Source organism: Thermothelomyces thermophilus, chromosome 1, assembly GCF_000226095.1.
Source record: "Thermothelomyces thermophilus ATCC 42464 chromosome 1, complete sequence".
In the NCBI taxonomy this organism is placed as follows: Eukaryota; Fungi; Ascomycota; class Sordariomycetes; order Sordariales; family Chaetomiaceae; genus Thermothelomyces; species Thermothelomyces thermophilus.
The window spans coordinates 8,132,966-8,156,199 of NC_016472.1; the positions used below are offsets into that span (position 1 = coordinate 8,132,966).

Consider the following 23,234-nt stretch of genomic DNA (forward strand, 5'->3'; position numbering starts at 1 on the left):
GGAACATTGTCACTCGAGAGTGTCCAATGGTCTGGATGTGCTCATGCGATTTCACTGTATAAGCTCTCACCTTGGTATCTGATTTCAAGGTTTCCAAAAATTTTCACACTGACCTCCTGGGATATGTGAGGCGCAGCGGAGAAGTCAATGACAGCGAAAGGCTCGATACCTGAAACATCCTAGGAATCGCACAGTTCTCAGAAAAACTTGCACTGTAATTCAGGTACCTTCTGTTACCCCTCCCCCTCCAACACTCGACCCCTTGCAACCGCCGTTGGCTGAAGCCTCATGACATGACTCTCTCCGGCGAGCTCCTGGAGCGCAGGATAATCTCTTCACCATTTTCGGTGCTCAGGCTATCGATTGCGCCGTTGTTTGGGTGGCTTGACTTGCATCGTCTCCGTCCTTAATACAAAACAATCTCGGCGGTTGAGTCATAAGGCAAGACCGGGCCCGGGTTACTGGAAGTGGCTGCCTCTGGGTGTCAGCTTCCCGCTGCTTTGTGCATGCTTAAAAGACCTGTACTCGACCTCGGGTGTTGTTCTCGCCGCAAAACATCGCGGGGACAGCTTCACTTCTTGCTTTCATATCTGATCCATCAAGCAGCCCATTGCAACTGGGCAGCATCTGCTTCTGCATCCCCCTTGGAAGCTTCTGGTCGACGTATCCACCACACCAGCACCCGCTGCACTCCTCACAGAACTGTCACTGCCCACAACCGCCCACTTTCCACTAACGCACCACTGCACATCAGCACCATGGCAAACGACGCCGAGGCGCTCAGTCAGCCGCTTACGTCGAGGTATAAGGCCTCGATCGATTACGCCAAAGATGCCGAGGGCATGAAAGTGCCCTATGCCAGCCAGGATGCGCACGAAATCGCCACCATGATTCGCGGCCTCGAAGAGTGCAGCAAGAAGGGGAAGAACCGCGGCGCAAGAAAGACTAGGTATGCCGTTTCTTCGTCTCCGACCGGAATCACGGTCGACTCTTGGCGATTTCAGGAATCGGACTACAAGCGGCGTGACCTGCCAACATATGCGCGCGGCTTGTTCACTACTCAGACGAAGCAACACGTCCCCGAGATTGCCATTCGCGGCTACGACAAGTTCTTCAACATTGACGAGGTCCGAGAAACCTCCTGGGAGCATATCAAGGAGCGCACCAAAGGCCCTTACGAACTCAGCCTAAAGGAGAACGGCTGCATCATCTTCATTAGCGGTCTTGAAGACGACACACTGCTCGTCTGCAGCAAACACTCGACCGGTGACAGGTCTGATGTCGTTGCCAGTCACGCAAGGGTGGGTGAGCAGCATCTCGAACGCCAGCTAGAGAAGATTGGCAAGACCAAGCAGGACCTGGCGCGGGAGTTGAGGAAACGGAATGCCACCGCCGTTGCCGAGCTGTGCGACGACAGCTTCGAGGAGCACATCCTAGCCTACGGTCCAGACAAGGCCGGTCTGTATCTGCACGGCATCAACATCAATATCCCCGAGTTTATGACATATCCATCTCCACTGGTCCAGAAATTCGCCGAAGACTGGGGCTTCATCAAGACCGGCCTGATTGTGATCGACGACATCAACGAAGTGAAGGCCTTCTTGGAGGAGGTCGCCGAGACGGGAGCCCACGATGGCCGTGACGTTGAAGGTTTCGTCATCAGGTGCAAGAGATCCAGCAAACCGGGCGAGGTTCCCGATCAGGACTGGTTCTTCAAGTACAAGTTCGAGGAACCGTACTTGATGTACCGGCAGTGGCGTGAAGCGACAAAGGCTCTCATCTCTGGAAAGCAATTCAAGCTCAAGAAGCACGTCAAGATCACCGAGGAGTACCTTCTGTACGCTCGTCAACGCCTGGCTGCTGATCCGCACTTGAGGAAGGCTTACTGCCAGAATCATGGAATCATCAAGCTGCGCAACGACTTCCTCGAGTACAAAAACCTTAAGGGGTCTGATGCCGCCAACCTCGAAGACGACAGCGGTGCCTCAAACGTGACTCGCGATGTCATCCTTGTTCCAATTGCGACGATCGGCTGCGGCAAGACAACCATCGGCCTCGCACTCACCAGCCTATTTGGCTGGGGCCATATTCAGAACGACAACATCACTGGGTCCAAACGGCCTCCGCGATTCGTGAAGGCGGTCCTGGACCAGCTTGAGGAGCATCCCGCAGTTTTTGCCGACCGGAACAATGCCATGAGACATGAACGAAAGCAGATGATCACGGATGTCAAGATGCATCATCTGGCGGCGAAACTGGTTGCCCTCAACTTTGTGCACGACGACATTGATGCCGTCCGTCAAGTCACCCGAGAGCGGGTGTTCGCCCGCGGTGACAACCATCAGACTATCCAGGCCGCCACAGACATGAACAAGGTCGTCGGTATCATGGAGGGTTTCATTCATCGGTTTGAGCCGTGTGATCCCGAGCGTGAGCCCGACTCCGACTTTGATGCCATCATCGATCTGGATCCCACTGCCGGATCCAGGGAGAACCTCGAAATCGTGATCAGGGAACTGCATCGCCAGTTCCCGAACTTTGTCAAGGAAGTTCCTTCTGCCGAAGACATGGACCGGGCCGTCCAAAACGCCATCGACAGCTACAAGCCTGACCTGCGTCACAATATTCCCGACCGCTCCAAGAACGATTCCAAGAAGAAAAATAAAGAGCAGCAGCAGCAGGAACAGCAGCAGGCTAACGAGAAGCCCAAAAAGAAGAAACCACTCGAATACATGTCCGTTGATGTCCCCACCGCGGATGTTCTCACGGCTCTCGAAAAGACCTTCTCCCAGGACCTTCCGGCGTCGAAAACCCGCTTCTTCAAACAACTTCAAGGCACTCGCCGCGTGCAGGCCAAGTTCCACGTCACACTGATGCATCGTGCTACAGCCAAGGAGCACCCGGAACTCTGGCAGCGCTACACGACCCTCCAGGACACGGACGGTGCGATCCACCCGGACGGGCGGCTGGGCGAGCTGGACGTGCAGCTCGAGCGCGTGGTCTTTGACGACCGCATCATGGCCATCGTCGTACGCCTGGTGCCTACGAACCCGGAGGACGAGAACATAAACGCCGACAATCCGGCGCTGCCAGCAAAGCCTAAGTGGGAGTGCGTCAACCGTGTGGCGCACATCACCGTCGGCACCAGAGATGATTCGGTCAAACCTAAGGAGAGCAATGACCTGCTGGCAAGGTGGCTGAAAGTTGGCAGCGGAGAGGAGACCGGGATTGGGGAGCTGTTGATCGAAGGGAAGCCGCTCATCAGGGGCGTCGTGAGGGGTGTCTTGGCGAGATAGGACAAGCGAGGGCATTTACTGCGCGGCGGGAGGCGTAAGAGGGGTGGAAAACGTCGTGTTGGAAGAAAGGAAAAGGTGAAAAAGCAGAAATGAGGGATGGGAACTGGTGAAAGGTGTGGCCCCCTCACCTTCTTGAATCTGGACTGTATATCTCTACTCCCCTAACTGGAGACCAGCAGCTGTATCCTGAAGCTTAGCCCCACCCAGATGTACATACGCAGAGGAAAGAAGAAGTCTTTTTATAAGTCGTTCGTGAGGGCGAATGTGGCTTATTATCATAGAATTGACTGAAATTTCCTCATTTCTTCATGCTTCCTTGATGAGCACTTGTTCTCGAGACTCCGCAAGGGCCATCTGTGGCCCAGACACCCTCATTTCCCGGGACACTGCAGCGCTGAGTCTAGCCGACATGGGGGGCCAACCTCATTCACTGAAGCCATTCGTTACTTGGACAAACTTGGCCCACTGCCTGGCCGCCTCACCACTCTTGATGGCCCATCTCGCTCTCCGTACGCCCTCCTTCCAGCGCCCGCCTCCGGGGCCACGCTCCTTGATGACGACGCCGTCATCGCCATGTCCCAGATCGCTCGTGTCGGCCTCGCACACGCCGGAGACCACGAACAGCGCGGCGGCGTTCATGAGCACGAAGTGCAGGATCGGGTCGTCCTCGGGCATCTGGCCGTCCAGAATCCGCCGTAGGATCGCCGCGTTCTCGTGCGGCTCCTTGCCGGGGGAGACGTCGGAGAGCGGGTGCGTCGGCAGGCCGAAGTCGCGCGGGTGCAGCAGGAAGTGCTCGGTGACGGTGGTCCCGTCGTCGGCGGGCCGGATCCGCCAGCAGAGCGTGTCGCCGGCGCAGCTGATCTCGTCGAGCTCCTCGTCGCCGCAGACGACGAGGGCCTTGCGGGCGCCGACGAGCTGCAGCGCGTGCGCGAAGACGGGGCCGATGTCCTTGCGCGCCACGCCGATCATGCGGGCCTCGAGGAGTGGGTCGGCGTTGTCCCGGAGGTCGGCGGGCGAGCGGAGGTCGGTCGGGTTGGCGAGGGGGCCGACGAGGTTGAAGATGGTGCGCCAGGGGAGCTCCTTGCGGATCGGCGCCACGTAGCGCATGCCCGGGTGGAAGACGGGCGCGAACAGGAAACCGTAGTTGGTGTTGCTGTAGAGCTCGGCGATGGTGTCGGGGCGGACGCGGTCGATCCGGGGCGGCTGCGGCTGCATGCAGTTCAGCAGGTCGGCGGAGCCGGATTTGGAAGTCGAGGCCCTGTTGCCGTGCTTGGCAATCAGGAGGAGGCTGGAGGCGATGATGGAGGCGGTCGTGCTGATGTTGAAGGTGTTGTGGGAGTCGCCTCCGGTTCCGACGATGTCGACCTGGTCGACCAAAAGTTAAATCCCAGTAGAACACGGAACCCGCAAGCACGGAGAACTCACGAGTCCACCCTGGTATTCACCTTCCTTTCTGCGCCTCGCGTCGATGACCGCTCGAAGGGCAGACTGGTCGATCTTTGCTGCCGCCTTCAGCATGCACTCTGCTGTCTTAGCCAGTACCTCGGCCTGTCGGTCGAGGCCGGTGAAGTGCAGACATATCAACAAGGCGCCGGCTTGGGCGTCGGAGACCTGGTTCGTGAAAAAATACGAAATGGCTTCTGCGATCTCCGTTGGCGACACGGGCTCCGGGTGGCCCAATGGCCAGAGCCTTGCGAGCAATGGCTTGAGGTCGACGGGGGGGAGGGCTTGTGTTGATGGCTCCATGTCTGCGCCTGGCAATGGGTGTGATAATAGGTGGTTGCGATGCGAGGGGAAATAGATGGCGGATTTTGATTTCAAGCCCCCTCTGTGACCTCGGAACACCAATTGAGTGCCAGCAATCTCCAAAAATAGAGATTGGGAAGGCAGTGCGGAAGTTGACTCATTTTGGGTTCGAATACAAAAAGCTCAGGTTTCGTTACTGCCAAATCCGGGAGCCCACCTGCAAAGCGCCAGAAGAACCCCGCGATGGCTGGAGGTTTTGGCGGGGTCCTGCAGGGATCCGCAGTCGGAGGCTGCTGGCACCCCTGGTCACCCGGCAGAACCAAGGGCGGTGAAGCTAGCGTTGGCATCCCGGTTCCCGCTTGGCCGTGGCCCCTGCGCGTACTATGTAGTGTAGCGATTGGCGACGCCAAAATTTCGGTTCTTTAAGGATCGCGAGCAAGTTCGGGTGCTTCCAGCCAGGCAAACTGTCGCGATATCAGGTTGGTGAGCTGCATCGTAGCCAATTGGTCCTCCACCTAACGAGATAATCTATAGAATGCCTCCGAGACTACGATGCGCGGTCCCTCGCGGCCTGGGTCCCGCCGTGAACCCGTCGAGGGCAACGAGCCGATCCGCCGTTCTCCTGCTTCCACCAACTCCCACGGCAGCACCCGCCACGAGACAGTATGCCACCGCAGCAGCGGCGAAAGTATCGAGCTTTAGACTGCCAGCCGACTATGTCCCTCCCACCAAGCCGCCGACGGCACGTCCCTCCGACACGCGGAAGTCGCAGCTCCTTCGCACCTACACATCCCTCCTTCGCTCGACGCCCTTGATTCTGATTTTTCAGCACAACAACCTCACGGCGGTAGAGTGGGCTGCCGTGAGACGGGAGCTGAGGATTGCTCTTGGCAACGTTTCCGCCGGAGGAGCAGAGGCAGACGCGATCGCTTCGAGAGCCCAGCTGCAGGTGATCCGGACTCGCATCTTTGACGTGGCCCTCAAAATCGTCGAATTCCACGACCCATCCAAGGTCGCCCCAACAACTGTATCCGCGCTCACGGGCGAGAAGGTTCAGGTTGTGTACAACCACGACTTGTCCAAAGCGGCCTTCCAGGCCGTCAAGGCGGCCACGCAGGGCGACAAACCATTACCGGAGGACTCCATTTACGCTCAACTCTCACCCTTGCTGGCTGGCCCGCTGGCGATCTTCACCCTCCCAGCTGTCTCACCGGCGCATCTCGCCGCCGCTCTCAGTGTCCTCTGCCCCAGCCCTCCGGCCTTCCCGCCACCGAGCAAGAAGAAGTTCCCCGGATACTACGATGCCACCGCTCAGAGTGGGTTGCAGAAGCTTATGCTGATTGGTGGCCGTATCGAAGATAAGGTGTTTGACCTCGAGGGCGTCAAGTGGGTTGGCGGCATCGAAGGTGGTTTGGACGGACTGCGCGCTCAGCTCGTTCACATGCTCCAGAGCGCAGGCCTCGGCCTTACCAGCACTCTGGAGGGTGCTGGCAAGAGCCTCTGGCTCACCATGGAGAGCCGCCGCAGCGTCCTGGAGGAGCAGCAGAAAGGCGGCAAGGCGGACGAGAAGGGAGAGAGCTCATGAGCCAAGAAGGAGGTTGGGACTTATCACGCATTGTGGCTCTACACTGTACTTCGTACAGACAGTGCGGTGTTTGGAGGATTTCGCGATGCAGTAGTCGCGATACAATATTCTGTAGATTTACTGTATCAAATACCTATGAATAAATATTTTGCTCAGCTGATTATTTTTTCCCCGAAACAACTCATCAATTAAGCGTGGTAATGGTTGGCGATGAGCTGTGCTGCGTTGGTGAACGGAAAGTGACCCTCGGGGTAGAATTCCCCCGCTGAAGAAGACCCTGCCTGCAACTCACGTTACCCCGGTAAGCGACTAAACGGGACGCGTCGTCATTTCATAACTCGAGGAAGAACTGCGGCGCAGCCATCATATCCAACAAGAGGAAAGGGCAAAAAAAAAATAAATAAATAAAAAAGTTCACAGGATCAGTCAGCCGACGGCCAGTGGTGGTGTTGGTGGTGGTGGTGCTAATAAGTGCTGCTTAAACAGTACACTAACCAGTCGCACCGAGGCAACCAGCGCCGCCCTTCGGCAGTGGGACCGAACGAAGGCCCCAGTTATCACGATCGATAAGCTGCGAACCGCAGAAGCAACGAAGCACATGTAATGTACATACCAGCGTACCTTACAGACTACAACTTCGGCCGACCGACCCACCAAACAATTAACACTCATCGCCCGAGAGCAAAGACGGCACCGTCGCCTCAAGGCGCGCATCCTTCAACAGGGACTGGATTGAAACGGCACGCTCGGCCTCGCACCCGGCGGGGTCAGTGAGAGCACCACGAGGGCCAAAGCAACCACAAACGCGCGAAGAAAAAACATCGCTTCGCTCCCCTTCCCGACTGAAGAAGATGGACTTCGCGCCTTACCAGTCCTCCCCGCCAGAGCACACCCGCTCGCCGACCCACAGCGCCACCGCGTCCCCGCGCACTTCCCTCGAGAACAACAGCAACCGCCGCGGCGCGTACTCCCCCGCCACCGGCCACCGCTACCAGCACCGCCAGAGCCAATTCACCCCGCCGCCGCTGCAGCACCCGCAGCCGCAGCGCGCCTGGTCGAGCGAGGGCGTCGGGCGGTACCAGAGTCCCTTGTCCGCCGCTCCGCCGGCGGCGGGGGGGCCGGTCGGAAACGGGGGATGGATAGGGAGTGGCAGTGGCAGTGGCGGCGGCGGCGGCGGCGGCGGTGGTGGTGGAGGAGGGATGGGAGACTACTTCTCGGCGCTGGGCGCGAGGGAGGGCATGGTGAGCGAGTTCGACACGAGCCTGGGCCTGCGGCTGGACTACGAGGCGTGCCTCGCATACTTGGCGCTGCCGCCCCTCGGGGGGATCCTGCTTCTGATCCTGGAGCGGAAGAGTGATTATGTCAGGTAGGTTTTTTTTTTTTTTTTTTTTTTTTTTTTTTGCTGTCTTCCTGCGTTCCGGGGCATATCTTCCTGTGGCATGTTCTTCACGAGTCGGGAGCGAGTCGCTGACGACGGCTGGTTGCTGATTTTCCGATGTAGGTTCCATGCATGGCAGTCGAGCTTGCTGTTCACGGCGCTGTTTGTGGTGCATCTGCTGTTTTCTTGGTCAACTTTCCTGAGCTGGGTGCTGTTCCTGGGTGATTTGGTGTTGATCGCCTGGCTGGTGCTTAACGCGTATCGGGATGCCGATACCTTGGACCGGTTGGTCTTACCTTTGTTTCCCCTACCGCGCTGAGCTCACTGACAATTTTATAGCTACGAGGTCCCTATTTTCGGGCGGATAGCAAGCAACATCCTGGACGACGAGTAATGATAATGTTTGCCGGGCTGGGCATCTCCGGGTGAAAGCCCGGAGGCGAGGATTTTTTTTTTTTGACTACTGATATTCCCATGTCTCACTCTCATGTGTATATCCTCTTCACCGGCGGCTCTCTTCTTGGAGTTGGGTGGGGGATGTGTTGCCTAAGGGCCTCTCAATCAAGGCTGGCCTTCTAACTGATACTGTTGGTTCGTTCTTGGAAAGCACATTGGCGCTGGCACTGGAAGCAAACCTATTATGGCGACGAGTTGGTAGAGACTTCTTTCGTGCAGTATTTCCTTCCTTTTGTCTCTCTTCTTTCTCTAGCGGGTTGTGGTTTATCTAAGTCAACAGCAATGCAGTGCGCAAGCCCACGATATGTTGTGATGAGCCCAGTTTCTTTAAAAAGGTTTCACGATGCGCATTCTCCAGATGTCAAAGCGAAGCATCTAAAACCTCACTTTCTGGTCCCTTCGTTAATAAACGTATGTAGTCCTAAATGGAGCAAGCCCAAACCCTTGACAGTGCAAGCAAGAGAGCTTCCGCTTTGTTTAGTCAGCCTGGTGGGTTAGTTCTCGGCTGGTTGGCTGGCCCTAGGCTGTGGGTCCCGCCGCCTGGTTACGTCGCGCTTTTGCCTGGTGTGCAGCGGCGCTGGGCTCGCCTCGATTAAGCTCCGTCCCTCTGCTCCAGTGCTCCCAGGAGCCTCCGCCAACCTCGGATCGAATCCCAACACCTTGCACTGGCTTCGCGAATCCTGAGCGCCCGGTTTAGGAAAGCAGGCATTACCCACACTCGGACCATAGATCTTTGATTTCTGCCCGCGATTCTTCTGTTTCACCTTTTCACAAACCGCCCTACAATCGCTTGTAACCGCCGCTGATCGCCATGTCCACTCTCGAGGAGCTTGACGACCTCGACCGCCGTGAGCGCGATGACAAGGATAAGAAGGTTAAGAACGATGACAACAAGGGGAACCAAAATGGCGGAGATGGAGACGCCGAAATGAAGGATGCGGAGCCGGAGGAAGACGACGTCCTCGACCCAGAGATCTTGAGCCTGAGCACCGAAGACATAAAGACCCGCCGGCGCTTGCTCGAGAACGATGCCAGAATCATGAGGAGCGAGTACCAGCGGTTATCACACGAGAAGGCAACCATGGCTGAAAAGATCAAGGAGAACATGGAGAAGATCGCTAACAACCGGTATGCTGCCCCGCCCTGCGGCCCCTCTGCTTCTCCCGTTAACGCTGGTGAACTAGTCAACTGCCATATCTCGTCGGCAACGTCGTCGAACTTCTAGATCTGGACCCGACTGCCGAATCATCCGAAGAAGGCGCCAACATCGATCTCGATGCCACTCGGGTGGGCAAGTCTGCCGTCATCAAGACGTCCACACGCCAAACCATCTTCCTCCCGCTGATCGGCCTCGTCGACCCCAACAAGCTGAAACCCGGTGATCTTATTGGTGTGAATAAAGATTCATACCTCGTTCTGGATACGCTGCCGGCCGAGTACGACAGCAGGGTCAAGGCCATGGAGGTTGACGAGAAGCCGACCGAGAAGTATACCGATGTCGGTGGTCTCACCAAGCAGATCGACGAGTTGCTCGAGGCCATTGTATGGCCCATGAAGGAGGCGGACCGGTTCAAGAAGATCGGCATCAAAGCGCCAAAAGGTACAAGCGCCGAATACCGTTCCCTGGACGCCGTGCTCACAAAAGGATTCTAGGTGCTCTGATGTACGGCCCCCCTGGTACCGGCAAGACACTGCTTGCCAGGGCCTGCGCTGCTCAAACCGATGCAACTTTCCTCAAGCTCGCAGGGCCACAGCTTGTCCAGATGTTCATCGGAGACGGCGCCAAGCTTGTTCGGGATTGCTTCGCCCTCGCCAAGGAGAAGGCTCCGGCGATCATCTTCATCGACGAGCTGGATGCCGTTGGTACCAAGCGCTTCGACAGCGAAAAGAGCGGTGATCGTGAGGTGCAGCGGACCATGTTGGAGCTGCTCAACCAACTCGACGGGTTTGCCTCGGATGACCGGATCAAAGTCATCGCCGCCACGAACCGCATCGACGTGCTGGACCCCGCCCTCCTCAGATCTGGCCGTCTCGACCGGAAGATCGAGTTCCCGCTGCCCAATGAGGAAGCTCGTGCGCAGATTCTCAAGATCCACTCGAGAAAGATGAAGGTCGACGAGAATGTCAACTGGGACGAGCTGGCTCGCAGCACAGATGAGTTTGGTGGTGCCATGCTCAAGGCTGTGTGTGTTGAGGCCGGCATGATCGCCCTGCGCCTGGGCAAGAACAAGATCGGACACGAGCATTACGTCGATGCCATTGCCGAAGTACAAGCCAAGAAGAAGGATGTGAGTGTCACCTCGACGACTTCAAGTTTTGATGTCACTTTGCTAACCAATTCATCTAATCTAGACCGTCAACTTTTACGCATGAGCATTCCGACGTCTCTTGGGACCACCAGGCAGATTTTGCAACGTCACTTTCAATGTGGTTCATAGAAACACGCCTGCTAGTTTGATTATGCGGGCTGCTTGTGTAATACGACGGGGCATTAGCGTTACCATTTGCCGTTGCTTGCCCAAGTTACTTCATCTATAACCGTGCGATTTGGACTGCTTCCGCATCAGCCTCTTCTTCCCGTCACGTAAACAGCAAACCGCCAAGCTTTGCCCGTAACCCCGCATCTTCGTTTGAAAACGCGGTGCATACTGAGAGCACGGCTGATAGCACAGCCACGCGCCAGTGACCCCCGCCCCCCTACCCCCAACTACATTCAGAGAGGTACTTAATTATCTGTGGCCATTTCATGTGTGAGCATGAGATGCCTCCGTCAAAATGCCGTCTCACGCCGTCTGGTAGTCTCTCTAGACTAGTAGAAAGTATTGCATGCCCCGGGCTAGTTATACATAATTATCAGTCTCATTTGCCGAAGACCAGGCTGTGGGAGCTGCATGGCTTAAAGACAGAAAACTAATGAAACGCAGCACGTTAGTTGTAATATTTTTTGATTTCTTTTCTTCTTTTCTTCTCTGGTTCACCGGTCAAGCTTGGGCCCTCCGAGGAGGTGCGGATATTATCAGGCTCCGGTCTTGACCGAGGAGGCGTGGCTGTGTTGACGGGCTACTACCCTAGGATCGGTGCCCAGATATTAATTAACAGTATTAGAAGTAGTGGGCAGGTGGTTGAGCAAGGTTAAAACCGTTTTAATCCTTTTCGTCCACCAAGGTTGGTGTGGCCCTTCTGTTCGACATTTCACGCAGCCCTTGCTTTAGATAATACAAAGTGGTTCACTTTTATTTAATTAGAACAAGGTTGCTGCGAGCCTCGCTGACATGCATCGGCGAAAGGCCTGCGAGTGGCACTCAGCACTCATACTCTGTACTGAGCACCATTTATAACGTGCGATTAAGGCTGATGTTGCGGCCCAGACGCGGGAAGCGCCGCAGTTGATGCAGCCGAATCCTGAATCCACGAACCAACCACCAGGCTCGAGCGTCGGCTGAGCGGCATGGTCTGGCTTGGATCTTACCTGCTGCAGACAAAAGCAAATTCGTGGAGCCTTGTGTAACCTGTTACAGATCCAGCCGTCTGCGCCACTACACTGCGGTCTCCCCGGGGGGAGTCATGTGAGGTTTCTCGGTTAGGGCAAAGTCACCTGAGCTTGTCTTTATCGGCCAGATATGCGCCACTTAGTCCTACGTTATCGCGTCGCTTAGGCAACCAGGGGTAATTTGGAATGTTGGTTACTTGGTGGCTTGCAGTATAATTATGAGGAAACGGAGATAAAAAGGTCATTATGGTCTCCCATCACAGCAGCAGAGAACAGGGTCGCTGCCGGAGAGTCGGCTGGTGATCATAGCAAGGAAGATGGCGAAGGAAGAAATAGATTTCTATTTTTTTTATAAAACAAAACAAAGATAAACAGGGTATATCAGGTATATCAAGTTGAAAGGCTCTCTGCTTAGACAAGAAGAGTGGAAAAAAGATAAGCAATTCTGCTACACAAATGAACCCTTATAATGTTGGGCAAGCGATTATACGCTAGTAGTCTATTCCGTGTATCCCACGCCATGTAATCCTCACGTCTCGCTCGTAAATCGTGTTGTTACATCTCGAAATTCAAATATGACGTGGGAATGTCAAAATCGCTCGACTATGTCGCGAAATGTGGTGGCTCATCTTGGTCGATTCTAGCTCGAAAAAAGGGCTGGTTTGTTCGGGAAATCTCACTCAATAGGAGTACGAATAATCGGTAGCTGGGTCGTCTGGTAGGAGCGAAGAAGTCAGCCAGGTGATCGCAAATAGGACGGCTGGAGATGATGTACATACATTGATAGGATGCATAAGCCTCAACATAAGCCGCGCGGTGATAGGATGCTTCTTCGGGGGGTGGTGTACCGTACACCAAGTCTTCGACTGGTTCTGGAGAGACGGACATCAGTTGGAAAGCAAGTCACCAGTCAGACGTCTCGGAGTGCCTTGCGGCTTACCGTCACATTCAATAGAACCCCCTTCCTCCAGGACACCTCTCTTCTGAGCCCGCTTCTCGAACCGGGCTATGTCTTTGGGGTCCACCACCCTTCCCCGCAAGACGAAGCGTGTCTCTTTTGGCGGGTTCTCGGCTCGTCGTTCACGTATTGTCTTGACCATGAACATGTATTCAGACGCCTTGATGTACTTTGTGTCGAGGTTCCACCTCTTCAATTGCGTCTTATACTGCTTCTCGCTAGACCAAACAGATTGTTAAAGAGTTGACCAGACCATCAAGGTGTCCTTCGTGTGCTTACGTAGCCTTGAAGTTGTATGTCAGTTGCATTTCGGACATGACGTCCTTCAACTTCATGTTCAGAGTGTTGTACAGATGGGCGATGATGTCGCGGTACGGCTCCCAGTCCTCAGGCTTGGAAGGCCGGTAACATTCGGCCGGCGGCGCCGGCTGAGAGGCCTCGCCATATCCGTAGTATGCGTCCATAGTTGGCAACGTGTTGTGTTGCCCTCTGTGTCCGTACGTGATGCTTCACTTGATAATGCCAATGTCTTGATAATATGTTGTTGATCCACGTTGCGAGGCTGATGATGGGAAACGAGGCCCGGGCAGCATGGTGGACTTATATTCTATCATGGTTGCAAAAAGTCGCGACGACATGGCCGAGGTACGGCCACTTTTGTTGGCAGGATAGAGCGGGTCAGGCTGGGTGCCTTGTCAACACGGCGAGGGAGGCTAGGCAGCTGAGGGCCAAGTAGGCGAGGATGTGACATCAAAGGATGGCCGGTGCCACGAAGTTGGAGGTTAAAAATGGAGACAGGGGAAAGAATGACTCGGCGTTTGCCCTCCGGTAAGCCTCACCCACAAGACGGCAAAGGTGGGGTGAGCATGACCCCCTTGCGCCTGCTCGAGGAGTCCAGGTTCCTCTTGCCGGGTGGCCGCGATGCGGAATAGGTGCCGCGGCGTCCGGGAGATGTGGGACCTCCCAACTTTGTTCACTCCAAACGTCCACCCCATTGGTGTTGCACAAGTTCCTCGCAGCCCACGCAGGCAACTGGCCAACAACCAAGCTCTGAACGACGAGCAAAGAAGATGACGCATGAAAAAGGTATTGAGGTGAGCAGTAGCACTTGAGAAAGCGCAACTTCTGAGAGAGCAAAGATCTGGCGCTTGCGGATCTGAACGCGCAGGTGACTGACTAGCCGCGGACCGTTGGCGGGGCCATCATCCAGGCTAGGCATGTCATCTCCACATCCGATGCGAGTGTTGCAGCATTTCAAGATCGGGACGGAGCCCCGCGGTCGGGACCGGGAGACAGGCTCAGAACTATAACCCTGTGACTTGGCCTCAGCCTCCCTAGCCGTCTGCCGCCTGTCGGGGAGATAAGGCGGTCAAGAAAAACTAGTTTCTCAGTTCTGGAACATAGGAATATCAAGGGTGCAAGGTTGATGGTTGTTTTTCTCGCGGTAAAAATCGTTTTGATCGGACTTAACTAACCAGCAAACCGCGGTGACCCTTGAGCCTGCCTGTTTAGCGATCCAGGCGGGCCCTGTCGGTGCGGTCTATTGAACCAAATGTGGAAGTCGCCAGGCAGCACAGGCGGAAATACCACATTGCCCTCAAACACGATGTTCTGAATCCCGACTCTTCCACTGAAGCCTGTCAATCGCGGCTCTCGCCTCCATTATCCCATACACCATTGCTTCTTCCATTCAGCGAACTAACAGCATTTGATCATGACTCGTTTTGAGGACAGGCGCCAGGCATCCGTCCCGCAAACACTCAAATACATACAAGCCCATGGGAGAGTGCGATACCGAGCTCCAGTTGAAGATTGGCATCAGCCTCCCGCCGCCCGCCAAGTGATCGATGGTCACCTTGACATCGTTACGCTGGTTCCTTACATAAGCTTCCTACTTGAGATACAGCACCTCACCAACCAGAATCGGAGCGCGGCTCCTTTCCAGTTACTCGGGACCGGGGTAATTACTCGATGTACTGCACGTGTACGAAGTACATACATAGTGGCGAGCATTAAACCCAATTCGCCTTTCGCGCAGAACAGATGCCGCGCGACGCAGGCGCATGCGGAGACCAGCAATGCCCTGTAGTGGTGTGTCGAAAGCAAAAGCGACGCCGCAATTGCCCGCCAGCAATTGCACCTTAAATATGGGTATTCTGACATGGTGGAGCACCAGGGGATGTCGGCTTTCGAAACTTAATCAAGCAACCGTCGCCGGCAGATGGCGTTCCATGCATGGAACCCGCAAGCGCACAGCTCACCCTGCTCCAGGTCGATCCATCCCGTCGGTCCCGACTCCACGCCCGTGGGATGCGGCAACCTGTCAGAAACACCAGATGCGCCCCCCGGCTGCAGTGTCATGTCCCCTACGGCGTAAGCTAGGGGCTGCAGCATATTCAGACCTTCCGTCCTGCAGCTGGTGAGATTGAGCACCGGGGTCGCCGCTACACCAGTCCCATCTCGCGGGGTTTAAGGGGTTGGTAGCACAAACGTAACGATGATCTGACCCCCTTCTAGGATGTCCTTCAGCTCTCCCTTCAGTTGCGCAGTGTCACCTTAACCCCGGGTTCACGCCCATAGAGCTCTTCCCTCTGGGTGTTCCACTTCAAGTGCCCTTGCTTGGCGTTGTGTCTCTTGTTCCTGCAACGTGTGGCATGCTGACTGATATTTAAGCGCCATACGCGCCGTGCAACGTCGATGACAGATTACGACATATTATCACCATCCTACGCAGCCAGTGCCCGGGCTAGCTGATGACGATACGTTTCACGCCTGGATAAACGAGGTAGCAGGGAATTGAATCCTGCTGCTTGCGGATGTACCAGACTCCGGCCCGGACCGCATGCCGCAGACTGTCTCAAGATGTAACGCGGCTTGGAAACGGTCAGCGATCAACTTTGGTAGTCATAAGCGACACCCCTTTGCTTTTGTGCGTATTTGTAATAGACATGCCCGAAAGTTAACTAACAATCCCAGTCATTGGTTATGCTCATGTCTAGATGAAGCATGTCCCATGGCGCCGAAAGCAACTTCGCCAGTCCATTTCTTACATAGCCACACCGCAGGGGCCTCTTTATGTCCATAGCACACCCACCGGTCAATGGTTCACTGTTTTGAACCTTGCAAGGCTCTCTTCAGATGTGTACTGAGATCAGAGCATCCCATGGTTTGAAGTCGTGGCGTTGAAGGTATGTTAAAGCGAAATGTGACCATACATGAGCAGGAAACAAGACGCCAAGGAATTCTCGCGCATAGGACACGACGGCATTTATGGTTAACAACGCGCCTGTTCGGGATATGAGCTATTATTAACTAGGCTGTAAACTCGTTGTATGTATGTACTTCGTACAGCCTCAGAGACTTATATAATCTAGGGTCTTAAGCCTGATGCTTCGTTATACGATTGGCATAATTACTCTGAGACCGTTCCGATCAGATAATACGGTATTGGAGTCACTGTGGGCCAGAGTGCCTTATAACCTACTATCCTAACCATGGTTCCCTAACGGGAGCCGGTTCTCCGTTTTGGGTTCCAACAGTCACCGATTATTAGTTAACTGTTCGTTCACACCACCAATAGCAGTACCAAAACGAGCTACACACAGTCGGAAAGTTCCTAAACTTATTTGCCTCCTTCTAAGGAACCAAAAACTATCCAGCCGTAGTCATACACGTTGTGCGCCGTGGGGTCGTACAGATTGTCGGGTCAACAAGGGAGATAGGTCTATCACACTCGGACCTATTAAGAGATGCCCATCGTAGCGCCATATTGCCTACCGCCGACGACAGTGTGGATGCGCCATGACCGTAAGGAAGCGCTTCGTTGTCTCAGAGACGGGCCATGATGAGGATCGTCTGCCGACAGGATCGACAATGCTTATGCAGGAGGCCGATTGCCCCGTCCACATGGCGGTACCGGAACTGCGAGGGTGTGATTTGCGATTCAATCGACCTATAGGATCATATTTGATTTGGGTACTTGACGTGGTGTCGTGTTAATTATGTCTAACTATGTCAGTGGAACGGGATGTTCATACCAAATTCATGGTGTGCGTGTCTGACAGACTAGGATAAATAGCATATCGCGAGTAATTAAGCAAAGGAAAAAAGGATTCAAAAGTCTTCGCATCTGACAGCCGAGAACGAGATCTGTAGGCGGCCGTCGGACACCTGACCAAGACCAAGGCAAGTTAAGGTTCCCGACATCTCTTCTTATTTCTTCCATGCTCAGCGAGCGATCTGTCCACATCGTTTCCTTCGCAGCTCTAGATGCGTGTTGAGCTTTGCAGGGTTGTCAGATGCCCGGAGAGTGCAAAAGTGCAACATTGTATTCCGCATTACAGACCTATGAAAATGAAAAGAACATTGACAACACAAAATTCCATCGCACTTCCTTTCGTCCCTATCTCAGTGATGGCAAAAAAGATTTTTTTCAACAGTGTCCACAACAGTCGCCTTCTCCGCCTTCCCTGCCACGGTGGCTGTCCTTCTGTCCCTTCCCTAATCTCTTACCCTTCCGTCCTCTTCACCAACCTCAAGAGCCTACTCGTTAGTCAAAGTTGGAGTTTCGAGCAGATTGACTGATCTCAGATAAAACTTGGCGTTCAGAGCTCCTTATGCACCTTCTCGCCCTTGGCCTTTGCCTGCTCCGTTAGCTCCTCGGCCTTCTTCCTGGCAGCGTCGGACCCGATGCCCAGCTGATTGGCGACCCAGTCCCAACCGCCGATCACGTTTTCCCTCACCTTAGCGAGGAGCGTGTCGGTGGGTGTTGTGGTGCCGTACTTGAAGTATGTGTGCTGGCGGCGGGCAAGCGCGCGCAGCTCATTGAGCGTCGACCCCTGCGGTACCGGGACGCCGTAGCTGTCCAGGTACGCCTTCAGCTCACTTTCACTCCACGTGTCAAACACGTTGGCCTTGGCTGTGTCGGTTGCCTTGGAAAGGTAGCTGGTTGCGGACGCGTAGGAGCTGCCGCCTGCGGAGGAGGCCGAGGCGTAGGCGGCCTGCGCGGCCTCGACGAGCTCGTCGCGCGTAGCACCCGTCTTCTCTGCGACCTTCTTGGCTGCGGCGTTACCACTCGAGGCAAGGTAGCTGCGGAGGTTTTCCAAGCTCAGGTCGTCCCAGGTCCAGGCGGTCCAGCCGGTGGCGGCCTTGTGAGCGTGCTTGCGCACGAGGGCGCGCAGTTCGTTGGTCTTGGAGCCTTGGGGCACGGGCTGCAGATGTGTTAGTTTGAAGCACGAAAAAGTGGTGATACAGCGGAACATTTCTTCTCGGCGACGTACCACTCCACGGGCATCCAAATAACCCTTCAGGCGACTGTCGGACCAAGCTTCGATAGCCTTGTCAAAGGCATCTTGGGCAGCCTGGTATGCGGCGTCGGTGGCCTTGGAAGCGGCGGACCCAACATTGGAAGTGGCAGCACCGAACGCAGAGGCAGCAGTGCCCGAGACGGTGTCGCCCAGGATTTCGGCGCGGTGCTTGCGGACAAGCGCACGAAGCTGGTTGAGCTTGGTACCTTGGGGAACTGGGCGAGGTTAGAATGTGAAGAAATGTACGGTTCAAGCTAAGACCAACCACTGATGCCGTTCTTGTCGCAGAATTCCTTCAGCTGGGATTCCCCCCAGGAATCGATAAGCTTGTCGGTCAGAGCAGAGTACGCGTCCTGGGCGCTCTTCTTGGAGCTTTCGGTCTGTTCTTGCATGCGCAGGTAGGCAAGGCGAGAGTTGCGACGAACGGAGGCGATGAGCTTGTCGCGCTGGTGGGTGTGTGTTAGCCCGTCGATCATCCAACGACCAGGTTCGGAGGGACATACAGTCGTTGGCTGCGGTGCTGGGAATCCGTGCGTGTCAAGCCACTCCTTCAGATCGGATTCTGAGCAGCTGTTAGCTTTTGTTTGGTATTTCAGGTAATTATTGTGTTTGATTGCGCGCACCAGACCAAGTCTCATACAACCAGTTTCCAGGGTAAGCAGCGGCGTCGCCAGCCTTCTGGGCAATCGCATCATAGTTCTCACGGATCTTTTGGAGAAGAGTATCCCTCTTGCGGGGCTGGGGAACGGGGATCCCATGATGGTCGCAGAAAGCCTTTAGCTGGCTGTCTGTCCAAGTGTCCAGCATCCAGTCCTTGGTGTTCGACCAGGCGTTCTGAGCCTTTTCTTCCGACTCGTACCAGGCGCCCTTGACGCGGGCCAGGAGAGACTCCCGAGTGTCCTCAGTTGACTCCTCGGCCTCAATGCCCTTCTGCTTCAAGTAGCCAGTGAGCTTCTGGATATCCCAGGAGCGGTATGGCTCGACGACTTTCTCGTCCCAGTTCTTCTGCACAAGCTTCTCGAGCTCCTTGCGGTCGGCCGGAGTTGGATAGGGAACGTCATGGTCCGAAAGCCAGCGCTCAAGCTCCGTCTCGTGCCACTTATTGTATGCTTTCATGGTACGTCAGTTAAGAGGCACCTCAAGGAAGAGCGAGATTGCTGCGCACCGGCATTCGAGAACCACGAGCTGGCAACAGCAGCGTTGGCCACAAGGGCCAACGAGAGCAGCGTTTTAGCGATCCTCATTGCAATGTTCGTTTCCTCGCTCACTTAATGTTTAATAGTGTGTGGTTGGATGACAATTCTTCGGATGCTAGGTTGGGAGTTATCTGCTCCAGGTATCGACCTATGCGGTAGTTTAGAAATGAAAACGTCGGAAGGGGGTTAAGGTATTGAGAAACGGGCGGGTGCTTCGAAGGTAAAGGTCGGGGAAGCTATCCGCGGTGGCGGGTCTAGGACGTCACTAATGCCCGGTTTGGCCAACGAAACCGCCTTGGGGAAGCTTGCTAAGGTCAATTGCGGTCAATGTTCGCGTCAAATGCAAAAGGGATCAGAAGCAGTGGCCAACTGCCTGAGCATGTAAGTTAGCTTTAGAGGAGGGGCCCGGCCAAAGTGACGCAATGCATGTGGTTCGTTAGGAAGGAATACATGCTCCGACTCGCCGCAACGATGATGTAGGTCTTTGATCGACGATGAGACCCTGCAGCCAATCGTCGAGAGCATACCGCAACAGCAAGCAGTTGAGGAATTCAGACAGTGGCATCACAATGGGTTGGCTCTCACAGTTTACGCGTGACGTCACAGAGAGGAGAGCAGCACTGGAAGGGTTAGGGCCTGTCAACTTGAAGCTAAATATGATTTGACGAAGGACGAACAGCGAGTTGGCACTAATAAATTAAGGTGTAGAGAATACCCAGGAGGTAGGACCACGAACATGGGCCGCGCTGTTTCCCGAGCTGCGCCGGCCGAGATTCGAATGCCTACGTCCTACCCTATATCTGAGCCTTGGGTTAACTGATTATTCTTGTTTGTTGCCAATTTGGGACAACTGTCGAAAGGTCAGGGCCCTGTCAGGGCTGACCACAGAGCAAAGACCAATACCAAGAGCACTTGCAACTCTTGGCCGCCCGCAAGAAAGATAAAGGGTTCATCTTTCCCGCCAATTGATCCGCTTCCAACGACCGAAATTCTTTTGAAAGGTTTTTTTTGTTTCTAAATTGACACTTCGGGTTCTTAAGGGATGGCGGCGCCGTCGAGGTCACAGGGGTCCAAACCTGCTATGTCGTCAGATCAGACAGATCAAGAAATCCAAAGAGAGAGGCCAGCGGTGCTATCATAAACACAGAGCGCCCAGGACGGCTTACCGTAGTCACATATGACGCCGGCGTCGCGGAACTCCCTCATCAAGGCCATGCGGGCGGCCTCGGCTTGGCACCGGAAGCTGCCGAAGCGGATCTCGAGCAGGACGCGACTGCCGTCCTCGTTCTGGCCGTGGTAGAGGACGTCGTCGACCTGGTACACCATCTTGGTGCCCAGGTAGGAGAACAGAAAGTCCCGGTTGACGATGCTTGGCGGCCCGCTAACCAGCAGCACGCGCGAGCGGCTTCCGTTGACGTCGGCCTCGGCCGAGCGCACCCGGTTCCAGGTGACGCGGGCGCGCAGGTGCGGGTTCCGCGGGGTGGCGTATCCCGTCGGGGAGTACCGGGAGAAGAATCGTTCTGTGCGTATAAGAGCGGCGGTCAGTTTCTCTCGTGCGTGGTGCGCGCTGGGAGGTAGGTGGCGAACGGGAGCGAGGGAAGACTTGCCGGCGCCAGCACGCTCGAAAAAGATCAACTTTGCGGCGCTGTGGGTGTGGCCTCTCTCGGGATCGGGAGGGTTGATGTGGGTCGCGTAGACCCGTCCCATGTTCCGGATGCCCGAGAGAAGTTCGTGGGTAGTCAGGTCCGGGGCTAGACCGACAAGAAAAAGGCTGCAGTTTGCCTCGGGAGGGATCGTGGCGGATTGGTTGCGCGCGAGCTCTGGGTCCCCGCGGTAGTTTGGCGAGAAGCCCCTCAAAAGCAAGGCGTGGATTTCATCCTGGGTGCGTGGGTGATTGGGTGACCGACGGTTCATCGGATGGTAAAACGTGGCGTTGTCGAACGCGCTCTTGATGTCTGGCGAGGCTAGGTCGCGGCCTGTGCTGGCTGAACCGCCGGCCGGACCAAGCTGAGCGGCACTCCAGGTCGAGGGACCGTCGAGGCTGGTCGAGAGCGTCCGGTCTTCTTGGTGGCCCAGCGATGATGGGGGCAATGTCTGGGACAGAAGGAAGGTTGACGAGTCGAATGACGAGCCATCCGGGTGGAGGTTGTCAGCAGAGGGCGGATTAGCAGTGCTTTGCATGGGGTCGAGCGACCAAGGGGTAAGAGGCAGCCGGTTAGAGGCCGGGGAAATCAGCGCAGAGAATGGATCCTGCGCGTTCGGGTGACGGCCGGCCCAAGTCGGTATCTGACGCGCCATAGCTGCTGGTTTGTCGCCGTTGGGAGCCTGGTTTGGCGTAGAGTTATGTGTTCCCTGCACTTCGGAGGTCCAAAGACCAAAAGGGTCACGGTTGTTGATGTTGTTGTTGTTTTGTGTTTCCCGGTTGGGATGAATCGCCCAAGGTGAGAATGGGGCTTGCCAAAGCTTGACCGGAAATCGTTGAGAATATGGATCGAAAATTGAGGAGAGCGAGTTGGAAGTCTGAGGAGTCCGATGCGAAGCGCTTGGCGCTTGGCTGGGATTCGAGGTTCGAGGAAAGGGAAAGCAGGAGCGGTTTTGAGATTGGGTCTTAGAGCCCATGGTGCTAGTGGAAGGATGGGCGGGTTGCAAAGCGGAAACGCTTGCCGGCAACCGGTTTCCATCCTTTCCAGAGCAGATTGACCACCGGCGGACAGGAGTTCTCAACCATGGCGAGTGTGCTTTCATCCCATCTTGGGGCTGTTCATCACCAATGTCGTGCTGTCCGGGTGGAACAATCGCCATGCTCGGGGTATCGACACTGGACTGATCAGCGGCAGTTTCTCCCTTCATTACTATTTCGGACGGCGATTTGTCGAGGCCGAGGCGCAGCATCTCAGCAAGACGTTGTCTTTCTATATCTGTACGCCAGGTTTCTCCGCGGCCTGAGCACTGCTTCGACTGCTGGTTCTCGTTTTCGGACACGGGCTGGGTGCCTTGGTTGGCGGAAAGCAGATTGGGAGGTGTTGTCCCAGGCGTCAAAATGCATTTTCGGCTGCTTCCGGTTACCAAGCGAGGTGTCGAGAAGGGCGCAAGGGGACTTGACCAGTCGATGGTGTCTGGGTTCGATCTTGGGGAGGACATGACGATCTAGGCATTGCCGGGCATTCGGCTCCTGGATAATTATCGCAGCAGAACCAAGTTTCTGTCGAAACCGCGAACCCGTCATCCAAGGGCTGACCGTAAATCAGAAGATTCGCAGAGCGGATGGTTTGACTATATGTAAATTATCACCCTTGGCTGGTTTCCGTGCTCCGCCTTCTACAATCGCGTTCTATGTTCCTTCTGGCTAAGGAGCTCTGGTTTTGATCCGTCAACTGGCCTTGTCAACTTAATAAAGGAAGGTACGCATAATAAAGTTTCTACTGGAGTATGCTGAGTTGCTGAGTCTTGGTCACGTATATACAAATGATAGCAGCTCTACGTTGGAGTTCTTTGTCTAATTTAATGAGTAAATAATGGGACTTTATGGCACTTCCTCGGTAGACTAATCCATGTTTCCTCACCTCTAAACAAGGGCAATAAGGGAGAATCTTTAATGAGGAGGAGTAGTTGTCTTGCTTCAGTAGAGGTCCCTGTTCTCTGAATAGCCCGTGTATTCCGATATGATCACTTGTACCTGCATAAGACTGGGCTGGCTCTATGTAAATGTGTCGTCAACATTCTTCCGTTTGACTTTCCTGTCACCGCTTAGGAGAACTCACGGTTCCAATAATTCTACCACACCTTACATTTCCTGAATTCTTTGTGACTGAAATTAGACTAT

At 55.1% G+C, this 23,234-nt stretch overlaps 8 protein-coding genes across 8 annotated transcripts; 4 read left to right on the top strand and 4 right to left on the bottom strand.

Moving 5' to 3' along the window:
* The first annotated feature begins 289 nt into the window (after window positions 1-289).
* Window positions 290-3,507, top strand: MYCTH_2298479 (uncharacterized protein). Its single transcript, XM_003660269.1, has one exon. It carries the CDS (start codon window positions 759-761, stop codon window positions 3,294-3,296), a length of 2,538 nt encoding a protein of 845 aa, XP_003660317.1. The 5' UTR covers window positions 290-758; the 3' UTR covers window positions 3,297-3,507.
* Window positions 3,508-3,514: 7 nt separating this feature from the next.
* MYCTH_105063 (uncharacterized protein) lies at window positions 3,515-5,199 on the bottom strand. Its single transcript, XM_003660270.1, has 2 exons — window positions 4,722-5,199; window positions 3,515-4,661 (listed from the first exon to the last, which is right to left on the bottom strand). The coding sequence occupies exons 1-2, from the start codon at window positions 5,040-5,042 to the stop codon at window positions 3,720-3,722; spliced, it is 1,263 nt and encodes a 420-aa protein (XP_003660318.1). The 5' UTR covers window positions 5,043-5,199; the 3' UTR covers window positions 3,515-3,719.
* Window positions 5,200-5,407: 208 nt separating this feature from the next.
* MYCTH_2298482 (uncharacterized protein) lies at window positions 5,408-6,842 on the top strand. The gene has a single exon (XM_003660271.1). The coding sequence runs from the start codon at window positions 5,578-5,580 to the stop codon at window positions 6,625-6,627; it is 1,050 nt and encodes a 349-aa protein (XP_003660319.1). The 5' UTR covers window positions 5,408-5,577; the 3' UTR covers window positions 6,628-6,842.
* A 200-nt stretch (window positions 6,843-7,042) lies between these two features.
* On the top strand, window positions 7,043-8,776 carry MYCTH_2132573 (uncharacterized protein). Its single transcript, XM_003660272.1, has 3 exons — window positions 7,043-7,993; window positions 8,129-8,290; window positions 8,345-8,776. Exons 1-3 carry the CDS (start codon window positions 7,479-7,481, stop codon window positions 8,397-8,399), a joined length of 732 nt encoding a protein of 243 aa, XP_003660320.1. The 5' UTR covers window positions 7,043-7,478; the 3' UTR covers window positions 8,400-8,776.
* A 241-nt stretch (window positions 8,777-9,017) lies between these two features.
* MYCTH_2298487 (uncharacterized protein) lies at window positions 9,018-11,021 on the top strand. Its single transcript, XM_003660273.1, has 4 exons — window positions 9,018-9,589; window positions 9,646-10,061; window positions 10,115-10,749; window positions 10,814-11,021. Exons 1-4 carry the CDS (start codon window positions 9,273-9,275, stop codon window positions 10,832-10,834), a joined length of 1,389 nt encoding a protein of 462 aa, XP_003660321.1. The 5' UTR covers window positions 9,018-9,272; the 3' UTR covers window positions 10,835-11,021.
* Window positions 11,022-12,331: 1,310 nt separating this feature from the next.
* On the bottom strand, window positions 12,332-13,582 carry MYCTH_2298488 (uncharacterized protein). The gene is made up of 3 exons (XM_003660274.1): window positions 13,189-13,582; window positions 12,731-13,127; window positions 12,332-12,666 (listed from the first exon to the last, which is right to left on the bottom strand). The coding sequence occupies exons 1-2, from the start codon at window positions 13,371-13,373 to the stop codon at window positions 12,839-12,841; spliced, it is 474 nt and encodes a 157-aa protein (XP_003660322.1). The 5' UTR covers window positions 13,374-13,582; the 3' UTR covers window positions 12,332-12,666; window positions 12,731-12,838.
* Window positions 13,583-17,503: 3,921 nt separating this feature from the next.
* Window positions 17,504-19,603, bottom strand: MYCTH_2298494 (uncharacterized protein). Its single transcript, XM_003660275.1, has 5 exons — window positions 19,381-19,603; window positions 18,839-19,324; window positions 18,481-18,777; window positions 18,189-18,430; window positions 17,504-18,119 (listed from the first exon to the last, which is right to left on the bottom strand). The coding sequence occupies exons 1-5, from the start codon at window positions 19,457-19,459 to the stop codon at window positions 17,514-17,516; spliced, it is 1,710 nt and encodes a 569-aa protein (XP_003660323.1). The 5' UTR covers window positions 19,460-19,603; the 3' UTR covers window positions 17,504-17,513.
* A 796-nt stretch (window positions 19,604-20,399) lies between these two features.
* On the bottom strand, window positions 20,400-22,790 carry MYCTH_2298497 (uncharacterized protein). The gene has a single exon (XM_003660276.1). It carries the CDS (start codon window positions 21,707-21,709, stop codon window positions 20,513-20,515), a length of 1,197 nt encoding a protein of 398 aa, XP_003660324.1. The 5' UTR covers window positions 21,710-22,790; the 3' UTR covers window positions 20,400-20,512.
* Between the last annotated feature and the right edge of the window lie 444 nt (window positions 22,791-23,234).